We start from the raw sequence: 16,217 nt of genomic DNA, 5'->3' as shown, positions 1-16,217 counted from the left end.
ATTTCTCTCATATGAGCTTTATTTGTAATCACCAAAAAATGAGAACAACCCAAATATCCTTTAGTAGGAGAGTGGATAGCTGGTGGTACACCCAAACAATGGAATACTACTCAGCAATAAAAATGAACAAACTCTTCATGAACTCAACAACTTGGATGCCTCTCAAAAGCACCATGTTAAATAAAGAAGTTGGTATAAAGAGGTTACATACTGTATGATTCCTTTTGTATGACATTCTTGAAATAGTGGCAGAGAACAGATCAGTGGTTTCCATGGCCTGGGGGCAGAAGTGTGTAACTATAAAGGGATAGCATGAGAGAGTTTGGGCTGTCACAGAACAGTCACACATCCTGATTATGAAGGTTGCACAAATCCAAATGTGTTTAAATTCATAAAATTGTGCACCAAAAAAGGGTCAATTTTATATTGTTAATATAAAGATAAAAATTTGTAAATGATTTCTCAAGGTTATCATGAGGATTTCAGAACAGAGGTAATCATATAACCAAAACTCAGACTTTCAAACACACAGTGGGCCACTAAACCACTCCATGTTGCAGCAAAGACGTGACATGGGGAATCCTGCAACAATAAGCAGAGTCCTTGGACCACAATTATAAAATAGAAGTTTTGTTTAAAAAAAAATCTTGGAATAATCCAAGTTAAAATGTGGAAAATTTTCATGTAAAATACACAGAAATACACATGTATATTTGATTTAGTGTCTGCTTTGAATTAGACAAAATTATAAATGTGAGTTAAAGATGCATGGGGCTTCACCAACATTCGTGAATAACAATATAACCAGCAGATCAGGATGATTAGTACAATCTCTGAAATTTGTAAGTTCTATTGAACAGGGATGGGACATCTGAAGATCTGCTCTAGCCAATAGAGTTTTAAAATGCTTTAAAACAAACTGTTAGAGCCAGAAAAACTAATAGTACTTCCAGAGGAGATGCTCATCTCTACCACATTTTATTTCCTAGCTCCTTAGTTCCTGTCCTCTCCAATTTCCTGGCCACTGTGAACCAATCTAGGGCAAAGTAGCAGACCAAGCTGAGGGAAAACTTTGAAACAGGCCAAACATACATAGCTGAACATAAGTGGGGGAAAAAGAATGAATCCCTGGGTGCTAGAAACAAAGGTGAAAGGCAAGGCCATAGAAAAAAACATGGGAACCAAAGGGTAACATCCTCGGCCCCTAGTAGCTAGAAGATGGAGTTCTAACATCCAAGGGGGGTTGGGACATAGGGTCTTGGGTCTATGCAAGGAGCCAAGTTGGAGCTAAGACCCATGCATAACACCAGGACACTGAAGGGTTACCACCTCTGTAGTAACAGAGATTAGAAAAACTCTGCCCCAAATCCACCAGAAACCAGGATAATTTCCAAAAATAACCAAAATTTTAATGTAAAAAAATTAAACCATACCAGTATTTTTTTCCCATGGATGAATGCCACTACACCTCTGAGTAAGAAAAATCGTCCTACTCAAAATCCAGAAAATTAAGACTGACAACTTGATTACATAAAAATAAGAAATTTGTGCATAACAAAACTACCATAAGCAATGCATAAAGACATAGGACAAATGGGGAAAATATATGTAGTTTGAATAAAAGGAATAATATCTTTAATATATGAATATAATCATGTGACTTTTCTCCTTAGCCTATTCATATGGTAAGTTATGTTAATAGAGTTCCTAATATTTACAGCCTCCATAGTTGTGTTACTTTTACAGTAACTCAATTTTTGGCTCTTACAACTTTTCAGTAAGCTTAAAATTATTTCAAAAATACAATTAAAAATTGCGTTACTGTAAGAGTGGTTTAAAGGGGATATACTAAATAACCACAAGACAAAATTGGACTATAATGCTAAATGTATAATTAGTGATAAAGAAGGTCACTATATCAGCAAAAGATTCAATTCATTAGAAAGCATAGCAGTTCCAAACTTGTACACACCTAATAATATAGCATTAAAATACAGAAAGCAAAAAACTTACAGAACCAAATGGAAAAAATGAAAAGTGCATCATTATATTGTATTTTAACATGACTCAACAATACAGTAATCCAACAAAACAAAGAAAACCCAAGGAATATAAAAGATATGTATAATACATTTTCACTTATGGACTATATAGCACCTCATACACAATCATTGCTAATTACAAATACTTCTCAAGTACATGAACAATATTTATAAAAATTAAATACACACAAAAGACCATAGGGCAACATTTATAGACTCCATGTCACACAGACCATGTTCTCTAACCACAACAGAATTCAGTTAGAAATGAGTTACAAAAGCATAATGTTAAAAGCTCTATCTTTTGGCAGGAAACACACACATATATACACACAACACCCACACCAATTCTAAATCATTCATTGGTCACAGAATAAATTATAATGAAAAACATCAAAATTACTTTTTATGATGAAAATACTATATACCAAACATGTGGAATGCCAATAGAGCAGTTCTAAGAAGGAAATACATAATATTAGACGCTCATTTTTTAAAAGAAAGAGAAAAAAATTAATGAACTAAAGTATCCAGTTTGGGAAGTGTGCAGAGAAGAGTTAACCTAGCAGGCCTGAGACTACTATCCTTAGAAAGGCCTTCTCTCAAGCTTAGCCCTTGGCTGACATCTGGATTTTGAACATGGATTCTGGGAAGGTTCCCGCCATTCCCTGATAAGAATGGCTCACTGTGTCTAAACTGTGCAGACACTATGGTTTCTGCTGAACACCTGCTTTCCTTCTGGGTACTTGGAATTTGGGTGTGGGCTAGGCAGATGATGCTTACGTGACAGCCACCAGTGAAAACTCAGGGTGCTGAGTCTCTACTGAGCTTCCTCGATGGGCAACAACTTTATCTGTGTTGTCACGACTTGTTGCTGGAAAAATTAAATATGTCCCATGTAACTCCATGGGGAGAGGACTCTTGGAAGCTAGTACCTAGTTTTCTCTGGACTTTGTCCCCCATGTGCCTCTTCTCTTTGCTGATTTTGCTTTGTATTCTTTTGCTACAACAAACCATAGTCGTGAGTACAGCTATATTTTGAGTCCTGTAAGTCATCTTGGCAAATCATCGAACCTAGGGATAGTCTTAGAGGTCACCAATACAGGACATTATTATGAAAGATGTAAATTACGAAAATGACAACAGAAGTTAACAAAAATAGAAAACAAAGATAAAATAGAGGATCGACAACACCAAAAAGTTGTATTTATGTTAGTAACTTTGAAAAGAGATGATATGGGCACTTTCCAAGAAAAATTATAGCTTGCCAAAATTAACTCTAAGAGAAAATAGAAAACCAAAATAAACTAAAAACCATTAAAAAATTAAAAACCTAGTTTTTAAAACCAGCTGATTAAAGAATCTCTTTCAGCCCAGACGGTTTTACAAGTAAGTTCTACCAAATATTCAATGAACAGATGCGTCCAGCCTTACACAAACAGAAAGCAGATAAAGCAGGAACGCTCTCCAACACATTTTACAGAGTTTGTGAATCATGGATTCCAAAACTGGGCAAAAACAGTTCAAAAAAGAAAGATCACAAGCCAAGCTCATTCATGAATATAGATGCAAATATTTTTACCAAAATATTGTCAAATCAAATCCAGCAATGTATATTTTAAAAGACATCTAAGCCAAATCAAGTTAATCTAAAGATGTAAGTATACAGCTCAATATAAAATATTTAATAATGTAATATTTTCTACTAATGAATTAAAAGAGAAAACAATATGATTATCTCATTTGATCCAGAAAATACATTTGATAAAATTCTTCATAAACACATGATTAAAATTCTTTGCAAACTAGAAAATGAAATTTCTGAAACTGATAAAGGAAGGAAAGAAGGGAATAAGGAAGGGAGGGACGGAGGGGTAGGGAGTGAGTTGTTTAATGCTGCAAAGAAAATATAAACAGGTTATCAAATAGGTAAACTAGCTCAGTGGGGGTGGGGGAGTAGGAGGAGGGTGTAGGGGGACATCTCCATTTCTAACTAATCTGAGGTGACAAATACCTTTGGAGACCCTTTCCACTCCACTGGCCCCAACTAAATGTGACAGGAGCAGTCCATATTTTGTATCTAAGAATCATATTTTACATAATGGCCTTCCAATGTAACCAAACATTGAAATGGAACTTTGTGTTTCAGTTTTAGCTGCTGCCTCAAGACAACAAACCCAACCAATGCCCATGTGACAAGGGGAAGTATGAACCACCATGCCAGACTTGCAAAGGAGGTGGCTAAAAATGGTTCTGATCTCCAGTCATGCAAGGCCATAAAAGGGTTACATTTGAAATGACCAAACTCTTGGAGATTACAGAAGATTTCTTCATAGGGAACTGTGTGGGCTAGGTCCCCCACCCCACTACCTGACCCCTACATACTTTGGGGAAGGGGGAGGGGTGTCCTCCTGACCTCAAGCTGGTAAGAAGGGCTCCAAGAGCTTGCTCAGAGAAGTTTCTGTGTTCTCCCAAGCTGGTGCCTGGCTATGTGAGAAGGCTAATGTCTGTAGCTGCCTGCCCAGCGAGGGCAAATCAAAAGGAATAGAAGTTGTCCACACCTGAGAAAGCCAAGCTGGGCTTGTCTTAGAGCAGACTGAAGGGCGTTGAGGAGGGCAGCCCCAACCAGCGAGGAGCCGCAGCACAAAGAGGCTGCGGGGTCCCACCCAGTGCCAAGGGGCCGCGGGTCACGGGAGGCCGGGCAGATGAGATGCGTTCTTACATCTTGATGGGCAGTCGCTAACAACAGAGGGGCTCCTGCAAACACAGGGGAGCATCCCCAGATGCTGAGCTTTCACCACCAGCCACTCGCAGAGGAAACGCATGCCAGAGGGGTCCCGACGTGGAAAAGCCAGAGCGCCCAAGAAGCTGGCGAGGAGAGCCAGGGATGGAGGGGCAGCTGGCACCCATCCTTCCCTGCAGCAATCGCCACCCAGGGACGGGAGAGGCTTTCATTTTCACCGAGTCTATCTGAGACTAGATGTATTAATCATCAAACTGTCTGAGAGGAAAGTATGACCAGAGAACTTTATATTATTTTGGAGTCATCAGAAAATACCCTGGGCCTGCCCAAGACTTCCTCCCGGGGCGTGAAGAGAACCAGCCCCACAGAGCTGCTCTGAAACATCCCTCCTCCCTCCACCCCCATCCTGCTCATTCAGTCTGACAGTTCCATACTCATTTTCTTGAAACAAAATAGAAACCTCAGGTCAATAATCTTATTAATCTCTAGTCCCGAAGATAGGGATTTTCAGCACAATTTTACCAAAAAGAAAAAATTAGCTAAGAGACTTCTCAGGTTACCTGCGTGGTGTGTCATCAGTGACTGAGGACTCTGGGCCATGCCTGCGAGATGACCCACCATACTTCCCCATGGACAGTCCTGAGCCCCCAAAGTGACAGCTGTCTTTAGTTCTTAAACCTCGGGTTCAGGCAAAGGACTAAATGCTATAAACTAGAAGGAAATGACTTTATGAAAAGACAACTAAGTACGGGGAGTATTGAGTTTACCATTGTCTTCAATAAAGCTCTATTTAAATTTGAGAGGAAAAGAGTTAAAACTCAATAAAATAACAAATCAGTGGTTTAAAGGGCAATCTTATAACTGTTGGCATTTCAGTAACTGCCGGCTACCCCGGTCTGGGGAGAGGAAACACTTAATGAACTGGCCTGATGTAAAGGCTGCAGCCAGCACCTCCACAGCAGCTGCTGCTTGGGAGCCCAATTAAAAGCCACCTTTAAAAGACAGCAAGGCAATTACATTAGCAGAGTACACCCAAAGGTTAAACCGTGTCTCAGGCATAACAACGATGGAAAGAGTTATGAGAAGTACATGTTACATTTTCAAGAGTTGAACAAATTCAGCTAAATCACAAAAAATTAAACGCTGCCTCCGTATGTGCCTGCAAATTATTTATTTGTAGCCACTCATCAAAGTCTTGTGTGTCTGGCCTCAGTCCGACACACATCATGGATCTGTCTTGGACCTGGCTTTACAGTGTCCTAGGGAATCAAAAATAGCAGCTTTGACCTGTCCTACCACAGGAACTTGGGGGAGACATTACAAAGTACTGGGTCATCAGAAAGTGAAAGAAAGCATTAAAACAGAGTGATGTCCTTGTTAATGTCTTTAAATTCAACATCCATAATGACAATGAGTTTCTCTCCTTTTTCCTCCCTGGATAGTCTTACCAAATCCTAAATCTATGTCTCTAGCCAGGATCTTCCCAGGCAGCAATCCTCTGTTTCTACTTTAGACAGCATTGCAATCAGATCCAAACCTGAACTCACGTGCTACCTACCTTCCTTCCCTCCCTCCCATCCCCCAGTGCCCTTCCTCTTACACTCTGCCCTCAGAACTATTCCTTCTCCTCTTGTCTTTTCTCTCAAGAAAAGTGCACCGGCATTCAACAGCTGTCCCAGCTAGGAACCCCCAAGTTGCCATCAATTTCTCCCTCTTTCTCAGCCCCACCCAAATGGTTTCATCCAAGCTCCCTCCTAGGAACCTCTTCTGGCATTTATTGTCCCTCAACTAGACGAATGAAACCAGCTTTACCGCTGGGATAACAGATATGACAGCTTTGAAATACTTTCCAATTTATGTTGCTTTATTTTACAGCTGGTCTCTCTCCCTCCCTGTATCCCAGCAGCCATTACAGCCCAAAGTGGGAGGCCAACGGCCCCCCAGGAAGGAGGACAGGATGCCCAAGGGGGAGTCCCAGTGAGCTGGGAACACAAGGAGAAGTGTGATGAGAAGAGGTCCAAGGTAGGTAGAGAAAGCAGAAAGAGGGAGGGACGAATATGGTACAGCTTCTCCCCACTCTGGGCTAAGATCCCAGAGAAGGGTGAGGGGTTAAAAGTGTTGATGACAAAGCCGAAGCCAGGGAGCTTCTGCACCACTTTCCCTTTGGGGACTGTAGAGGATATCCTCATAGCCATAGCCTCTAGCCCCACCCCCACCCTCAGGACAGTACAGGTGATGACCATGCCACATAAATCAGTAAAACGGGTGTCCCAGCAGTTAGGTAAAGAAAGGGCCTGAGTTTAGCTATCGCGACCTTCCCCAGCGTCTATGTGGTGTGGACATCCCCAAGTGTGCTGTGAAGGGCTATGGAGGGAAGTGCACTATGAGACCTCAGCAAGCCCCCCAGGGGACCAAGTAAGCAAATGGACCTCAGAGAGAATGGACCACAGGTTACAGCAGCCACACACTTCAACAACAGATGTCAACACAATGCCCAAGGCAGAGCCAGAATAATGTCCAACCCCAATCAGCACCAGCAAGGCCTCCACCCTCTGATACACACACACACACACACACACACACTCTCACACACTCACACACTCACATACCCTCCAGGACACGTAAGCCCCCTTTTACTGAGCTACCATCTTAGCACAAAGAGATCTTTTACATTACTGGAGTTTACTACTCCATATCAAGCTGAATTTATTACTCTCAACTAAATGCATGTTCTTTTTTTCTCCACTTATTCAGTGGGGATGGGGAGTCTTAAGGAGAAAGATCAAATTTAGAAAAATATTTTCTTTGCACATCTAAGTGTAGTGAGGATACATCTGTGACCCTGCCTCCAATTTTCTCAAATCCTTCTTATCCCAAACAAGGCAGACAGAATTTTCTTTCTAAAAGATAAATCTGAGTTATCATGTGTATTCACAAAACCCTTGCTCATATTCTCAAATTCTAATAGCAAATCTTAAAGAGGCTGAAAATGCCCTTCACAAACTCGCCCCAGTCCCCGTATTTTCACTTCTGCCTGTTTCTTCCAATGCACACACTGGCAGCATCGACATATCCTCCCCCAAGAAGCTCTTTCCTCAGCCTCAAGCTGTGACAGTGAAGCCTGTGGAGCCATCAGACCTGCAGGTGACGCCTGACACCTCCAAGCGATAACTCAAGTTATGAGACCTTGGGCAAGTTACTTAGCCTTTCTCAGCCTGAGTTTCCTTGTGGGCAACTGAGGACAATGACAGACACCTTACAGGATTGAAGCCGCTGACATCCAGCGCCTGGCACCCAGTAGGCACTTCACAAATGTCAATTCCCTTCTCTATTAGTGTGCCTCTTTGTCTTGACATACTTTGTTTCTTCCTTCATCCCCAGTCCGTTCTGCACCCACAAATTCTTCCTGGACTTTCTTGACTCATGTCACTGAAACGTGGTATGAAGATTCTAAGAGAATGCTTCCCTGGCACTTTCTGGCAAAAAAGAAGTCACTCCCTCCTCTGGCCTCCAATAGCCCTGGGCACCTTCTTCCCTCCCACTGCCTTAGAGTTGTCCATTACTGTGTATCTCTTTCCTGCCAGTCTAGTCCTGCTGTACTCACGATCCTGGCACTGTGCCTGGCACACAGAAAGCCCTTACTAACATTTGGGGCATAAATGATCACCAGTAGAAAAAAACATGAGGTGCAATTAACCTAATAAATTTGCTTCAAACAGCATCCATGACAATCAATTTCATTACTACATAGTCACATCCAGGTAGCCATCCAGAGAAGGAATTTATACACAAATTTTTTACAGATTATAGGTAAATTGCTCTAAGGAAAAGAAAGATCCCATAAGCCTCCAAATTTATCATAAGCCATGGAAAACCAGACCATTACGATGATCTCACAAACCTCTAGCAGAGCAAAAAGAACAGATACTATTGGTTGGCAGGTTCGCCGAAAATTCTTACCTCTTACCTACAAAAACCATATGATGCCAGAAAGGCAACAAAATGAACAGATATAGGAAATACGAAGGTTCAGGGTCTTACTAGCATCTATGTCAATTTTCATTTTCAGTTTTCTGGTTTTTATGATAATGTGTTTGCTGCTGTTTATGTTTTTTTTTTTTTTTTTTGGCAGAGAGAACAAATGTAACCCAATATGAGAATACAAGTTCACTTACAACTCTGGTCCTTAAGCTTCTGCAACTTTGAAACAAATTTACAGCTAACAGTGGCAATTTCTGGGCAATGGCATTACCAGGGCACCTCTCCTTTCTACATTTCTACATTGTTTGAATCATTTACAGTAAACATGTATAGCTATACAGCTAACAAAAAATATACGTATTTCATTTGTAAATGGTTTGAATCATTTATAATAAATGTGTCTGGCTTTATAAAGATATTTATTCCATTTTCAAAACTATGCCCAGGTCTTTCTAATATTGCTTACATATCTATAGATAGTAAATTACATTAGCCAAATCAATGATATTCAACTTAAGATCAAAAACCATTTGGGGTTTTCTTAAAGGTATATAGCAAAAATATAATTTCTATAAAATATGCTTCCCCATACATATTATTTGGATGGTACTGCAGGGTTTTTAATCACGACACATGTTCTTTACATTTCTCAGCTTTCGATAAAGAGAACTAAAGCCTAGCTTCTCACAAATATGCCAACCCTTTCTCTGCAGCTGTCAAGGTTCCTGCCAGGGAGGGGTGGGAGTGCCCCACAGGAACTTAACTGTGGTCCTCTCTTCTCGGGCTGCCAGGCTTCTCACCCTGCAAGTCAGATTCTGGGTGGATAAAGAAATGGCTGCCTTCCAATTGTCCCTGGCTCCATGACTTAACAAACACATGGACCACTGTCCCATCACAGTCACACAGTAACACAGCAGCTGGGAGGGCAGTGCCTCTGAGACCACATCACAGCTCGGGAGCTCTCCATCCCACCCAGGCCTTGGGGTCTGGCCTCCTATTCCCTAGAAATTTGAACAATAATATTGAGGGGCCCACTGCAGCCCAGGGCATATTCCCCCAACACCCCCATGGGTTGCTACGACCATCCATCCCAGCCAGAGCAAAGACTCCAAGTGTTTCGGGATATGGGGATGGATAAAAACCACAGACAGGAATTCTCCAGCCCAGGTGCATTTCAAAAGCAATAATAAAGTATGTGGTCATGTTATTCTTCCTATGATTCATTACCTCCTCCACTGGCTTGTTTTTTCCCCTCTCTTCTTTCTGTAACCGCTTGTAAAGTGGAAATAAAATATATTTTTAAGCATTTGATATATTGATGAAACTTTATACAAATGTTGACTCTGAGTTTAACTTTCACGTATCTCAAAACTTATCCAAACTGACAACTGAGCTATCGTTAACATGCATGGGAGCTTCAAATAATGTTTTTCTGGTATGTCTGGTGCATGATAAGAGAAAAATATCCCATCTTTGAGCCCTAGAGGCACAGACAGATCACACTAAATCTGATTTGCTGCCACTGTGAGACAGCAAATGAGAGAGAGAGAACTGAAAGAAGACAAATTAAGATAACAGCAAAGTGGGCGTAAAAAAGGGGGAAATACCTTATGTTTCTTGATAACATTTCCTCTCCTGCTCCTCGCAGTCTTACTCTCTCATGCTTCCTGCCATTAAAGTGTTATCTGCAACAGGCTTCTCTGCCCACTGCATCTGGTCAGCATCGTGCCAGATGGTAGAACATTAATTGAGGAAGAAAAGTCTAAAATTCCATCCTTGATCCAGCTCTGCTGGTTTCCAGGAGAGAAGGCATTTCACTCTCGTGCCTCGGTAGCTGTTTCTATAGACTAGGATCTTTTCTTTACCACAATTCTATCCTATGGGCACTTGGAGCCTCAAGAAAATTCTGTGTCAATCAAAGGAGACTGACTTTCCCACTCATTTATAGACTCCATCTTTTCATATCATGGTTTATACAGTATGTTAAAGCTCATTCTTTATTGTTAAAACAGATGTCAAATCATCCAACTTCCTCCTCCAGGTCTCCTTAAGAACAAGTATCTAAGATGCTGAAGAATTTTCTCTCTTCTTATCATCTCCCTTCCTTTTCAGCACCTCAATTCAGAGGCCTTGCCATGGGCATACTCGCTTCCGTTCAAGTTGACTTCACAGGTTCAGCAGAAGGAGCCCAAGACTAGAAGGTGACACATTAGGACTCTCATTCCACCTTGGAGAACACAGTGTGAGCCCTGTCAAGTTCCTCTTTGTGCTCACTTTGTTCTTAGGCCAAGTGGAGACAAGGCCATCTTTCCTATTAACCCCCAAGGTGAGGATCAAATGCAGTAACGATATATCAAAGTATCTTGAAAAGCATGAAGTGCACCTTGTCATTGCTGTGGGAGTAGAACTGCCAGAGCACATCTGGGAACCAGCCACCTCTTGGCTGCCTAGGACACTGGGCCCCTACCAGGGGGGACGGGGTAATTTCAGTGTTCCTTCTCTTTTTACCCTGCTTGCCTCAGATAAAAGTGCTAATGCATGGGGAAAAGAAGAAAGGGATGTATGACAATTACGAACCAGTACACTGGGTCCCTGGTAATTAAGAAGAGGTCGTACTGTTTTTGTTGTGGTGGTTGTTTGTTGGTTGTTTTGTATTTGAGGATTTTTTGGTGGTTGCTTGATACTCATGATGAAAAGAGTTCTAATGCTCCAAAAGGCTTAGAAACGAGTTCATATTTTGCATAAACACAAACTTTTCTAAAGAAGACAGGCCAAAAAACATGAAAAAATGCTCAACATCTCTACTCATTGGGGAAATGCAAATCAAAACCACAATGAGATATTGCTTAACTCCAGTGAGAATGGCTTTTATCAAAAAGTCCCAAACCAACAGATCCTGGCATGGTTACAAAGAGATAGGAACCCTCATACCCTGGCTGGTGAGACTGCAAACTAGTGCAACCTCTATGGAAAGTAATATGGAGATAACTCAAAGAACTAAAAGTAGACCTACCATTTGATCCAGCAATCCCAGTACTGGGTATTTACCCAAAGGAAAAAAAGACATTCTATAAAAAAGACATCTGCAGTCCAATGTTTATAGCAGCACAATTCACAATTGCAAAGATGTGAAACAACCCAAGAGCCCACCAGTACATCAGTGGATTAATACAATGTGGTATATGTACTATTGGAGTACTATTCAGCCATAAAAAAATGGGGAACTAATATCTCTTGTATTGTACTGGATGGCACTGGAGCCCATTCTTCTCAGTGAAGTATCACAAGAATGGAAAAACAAACAACATATGTACTCACCATTAAATTGGAACTAATCGATCAACACTTATGTGCACATATGGAGGTGATGTTCATAGGGGTGTCAGGCAGATGGGAGGGGGAGGAGGGAATGGGTAAATTTGCACCTAATGGGTGCGGTGTGCTCTGTCTGGGGGAGGGGCACACTTGTAGCTTTGACTCAGGCAGTGCAAACACAATTTATGTGACCAAACTGTTTGTACACCCATAATATTCTGAAATAAAAAAAAAGAAAGGAGTTCATATTTTGAAGCTTCAATGACATGCAAGAGTTTGCTGAATGGTTTGTCCCAAGAGAAGCCAACATATAGAGTGGAAATATGAAACTGTGAATAAAACTAAGCATTAGCATGCATAAAATCTATACTATACTGCAATATCAGCTTTCACAAACTGCCTTAGAATATATTCTTCTATTAAACATATTTTAATGGACAAGAATGTAACTTAGAATCCAGTTCCAAAAGTAAGAGTTGAACTACTTTCTGATGTGGTTTCTACCACAACAGGAAAAACTCATTCAGCTTGGCTTCCAAATTTTATAAGCAACTGAATCAAACTCAACTATGTTCATTGGAGAGTGACAAGGACAATAAGGGATCAGAAAACCTGTCATTTTAAGAATGGTCAAAAGAACTTGATATATTTGGTTTCTCTTCAAATCATTGAAAGGCTATCTCATAAGAATTGGAACAGAGAAACTTTTGTCAACCAAGGAAACTGAGCTCCTATAAATCACCAGGCCTATTGAAATTATGCAAAGGGAGCATGATACATGGTAGCTTATGTTATCATCCCCAACTTGCACAGAAAGGCAATGGTTCCTCTCCATGTTTTGTTAAATTCTCACATAAGTTCTTGTGTTTCTCTTGTATTACCACTCCAGATAGCAATCGATGTTATTGAAGATAATATTTAATCTATATGATTGGCTTCCCCCACACCCAGCCCTCTATTTACTTGTTTAGAGAGAGACATCTAACTGTGGTCAGCCTCAGACCTAGCACAACTGTGAATTTAGTCATCATTGTCAGAGTGTCCTCTTACAGTGACATGACTAAGTCTTTTCTGACACTGGTTTAAATCAGTAATCATCACTTACACTTACCAAATTAGGAAACACTTGCATTAAAGGGTTTTAATCAGAAGTATTAAGTTAATTATGTTATAAAAGTAACAAAAAGAATCCTTTAGTTTAAAACATTGTTTCAGGACAGGCAAGGTGGCTCAGGCCTGTAATCCCAGCACTTTGGGAGGCCGAGGCAGGAGCATCGCTAGAGGCCAGGAGTTTGAGACCAGCCTGAGCAAGAGTGAGAACCCATTTCTACAAAAAATAGAAAAACTAGGCAAGCACCGTGGTGCACACCTGTAGTCCCAGCTACTCGGGAGGCTGAGGCAGGAGGATCACTGGAGCCTGGGAGTTTGAGGCTGCAGTGAGCTATGATGACACCACTACACTCTAGCCTGGGTGACAGAGCAAGACCCTGTCTCCAAAAAAAACAAAAAAAATTGTTTCAATTTTTACATTTTAGGTGCTAACTACTCAATGAATTTAAGTATTGGTAATTATTACAACCCTCAAAGATGGAAGCCCTAATAATAATGAAGAAATAATAAAATTATCACATATATCCAAAATGGCATATGCTCATGAAGAAACTAGATAATATAAAAGGACTAATTAATATACTTAAAATACAAAGAGGTTTTCTAAATATTAATAAATAAGGAAAAATTAAATATCCCAACAGAAATGCAGGAAAAGGAACAGAATATTCACATACCCACAAAACAATTACAAAACACATAAAAATATGAAAAATATCACTGATAATCAAAGAAATGCATATTTGTACATTAAGACCATTTTACACAAATTGCAACTTTTAAAAAATAATAAAATCCAGAGTTGGAAAATGTAGTATGCTGATTGGTAAAAAAGTGGTTATAATCTTTGTGAAAATGGTTGGCAATTTGTATCACAGACTTTAAAGTATTCCCATTTCATAGAGGAATCTATACCAATGAAATAATTGGAAATATATATAATGACTATGTTACAAGAATGTTCCTAGCATCATTAATAATAATAAAAAAGTCCAACAATAGTGGACAAGTTAAATTAATTGTGGAATATTCAAACTGGAACACTCTGAGTGATTAAATTAATAATCACACTCCCTAAGAATATTTTCAGAAATATTCATAGAAATATTCTTTATTTTAAACAATAAGTTTCAAAGAAAGTTATAAAATAGCATATTAGCACTTTTCAATTGCTGCCCACCACAGGGAAAACAGAGTTTGGTGACGGAGTATGAAATAAATTTTGTTAAAAAAAAAAATATATATATATATATAGATATATCTAGAAAAGCACTAGCATAAAGAAGCAAAAGACATAAAAGATAACTTCTGTGCAATAAAATACACCATAAGCAAAGGTGAAATTAGACTATCAGATATTTGTAATGTAAATGGCTGACAATTATAATCCACATATATAATCAATAAGAAAAAGACATGGCTAGGCATGGTGGCTCATGCCTATAATCCCAGCACTTTGGGAGGCTGTGGCAGGAGGATCGCTTGAGCCCAGGAGTTCCACCCTAGGTAACAAAGCAAGACTGTCTCTGTTAAGAAAAAACAAAAAAGCAACCCATAGGAAAATGGGCAAAACTATAAATAGGCAATTTATAAAATAGAAAATAGACTTTCCAATAAATATAAAACCATTCTCAACTTCATTAGAATTTAGGAAAATGCCAAGTAAAACATTGAAATAGGCCAGGTGTGGTAGCTCACACCTATAATCCCAAGCACTCTTGGAGGCTGAAGTACGAGGATCACCTGAGGCCAGGAGTTCAAGACCAGCCTAGGCAACACAACATCTCTACAAAAAATTTAAAAATTAGCCAGCGTGGTGGTGCACACCTATAGTCCTAGATGCTCAGGAGGCTGAAGCAGAAGGATCCCTTGAGTCCACAAGTTTGAGGTTACAGTGAGCTATGATATGCCACTGCACTCTAGCTTGGGTGACAGAGTGAGACCCTGTCTCTAAAAAAACAAAAACAAAAACCATTGAAGTAACATTTCCACCCATCAGACAGGTTACTATGATAAGAGCTTTACAATGTGGTTATTAAATACAGGGAAATGGGAACATCGATACAACACTGGTGAGAGAACATTGGTAAAACCACCTGTGGAGAATCATTTGACAATATCTATTAAAATTTGAAATGAGTTTCTGGTTCTAGAAATGGCAGAGTGCCTTTTATCAAACTAACCCTCCAGTAGAGAACAATCATAAATTTGGGATACATATACAACATAAATATATTTGGGATGATATATATAACACAATATATATAAGATAACATGTTATATATATAGCACATATATATAACATGTATTTAAAACAAATACATTTGGGATGACATAAAATAACTATGAAACAACAAAATTTAAGGGAGGATTTGATTCTTGAAAGAAGAAATCTATACATGATACTCAACTCTATACAGCTTTTCACATGAGGGCATACCACAGCCCAGGTGGTGTGGCATAGCCACAAACTCAGCAGAAAGCCACAGTTTGCTGGTTTGAGGAGTAAATGAGGACAGAATCAAGAAGTGCCAGAGCAATAGGGAGAAAATACTGAAAAAGGTGAAAATCACAGAGGAGATGTCCCAAAATCTGCATTAGAAACTTTGCTCAAATCCTTGGCTGGCCCCTGTACATACAAGTTCCAAGGAGCCCAGTGGAAAGCAATAGCTTGAAGACTAAAAAAATTGATCCAAAGATTTCAGCTGCTGCCCCCATGTACCAGGGAGACAGATTGGACACTGAGTCAGTCAAGTAAAGTGTCTGCTAGAATATAAATGAACATTCTTCAGAGGAAAATAACAGAATCCAGAGTCTCTTAAAACTCTCTGGTGGTTGCTGCAGCCATCCTCATATTTGGGGGTCACCCCTACACGTCCATCCATATGCTTCTACCCAGGCCTTGTTGTCTCCAAACTAATCCTTTTCCTTCCAGTCCCTTGATGGCAGTCAGACCATTTGCCACTGTCCATAAGTCTGTATTTATTTGAACCTCAGGTCACTTCTCTCCCCTCCCAAAGTGGATA

General features: G+C 40.0%; 1 protein-coding gene across 1 annotated transcript in view; it reads right to left on the bottom strand.

Moving 5' to 3' along the window:
- Nucleotides 1-16,217, bottom strand: part of RASGRF2 (Ras protein specific guanine nucleotide releasing factor 2) — a 217,034-nt gene that overhangs the window by 157,205 nt on the left and 43,612 nt on the right. Inside the window, exon 2 of the mRNA XM_045565878.1 lies at nucleotides 5,676-5,777. Within this exon, the coding sequence (XP_045421834.1) occupies nucleotides 5,676-5,777 (102 nt within the window). The remainder of the gene's footprint in view (nucleotides 1-5,675; nucleotides 5,778-16,217) is intronic.

Source organism: Lemur catta, chromosome 12 (assembly GCF_020740605.2).
Source record: "Lemur catta isolate mLemCat1 chromosome 12, mLemCat1.pri, whole genome shotgun sequence".
Taxonomy (NCBI): domain Eukaryota; kingdom Metazoa; phylum Chordata; class Mammalia; order Primates; family Lemuridae; genus Lemur; species Lemur catta.
The sequence above is the reverse complement of the archived record's forward strand: the minus strand, read 5'-3'. Positions and strand labels throughout refer to the sequence as shown.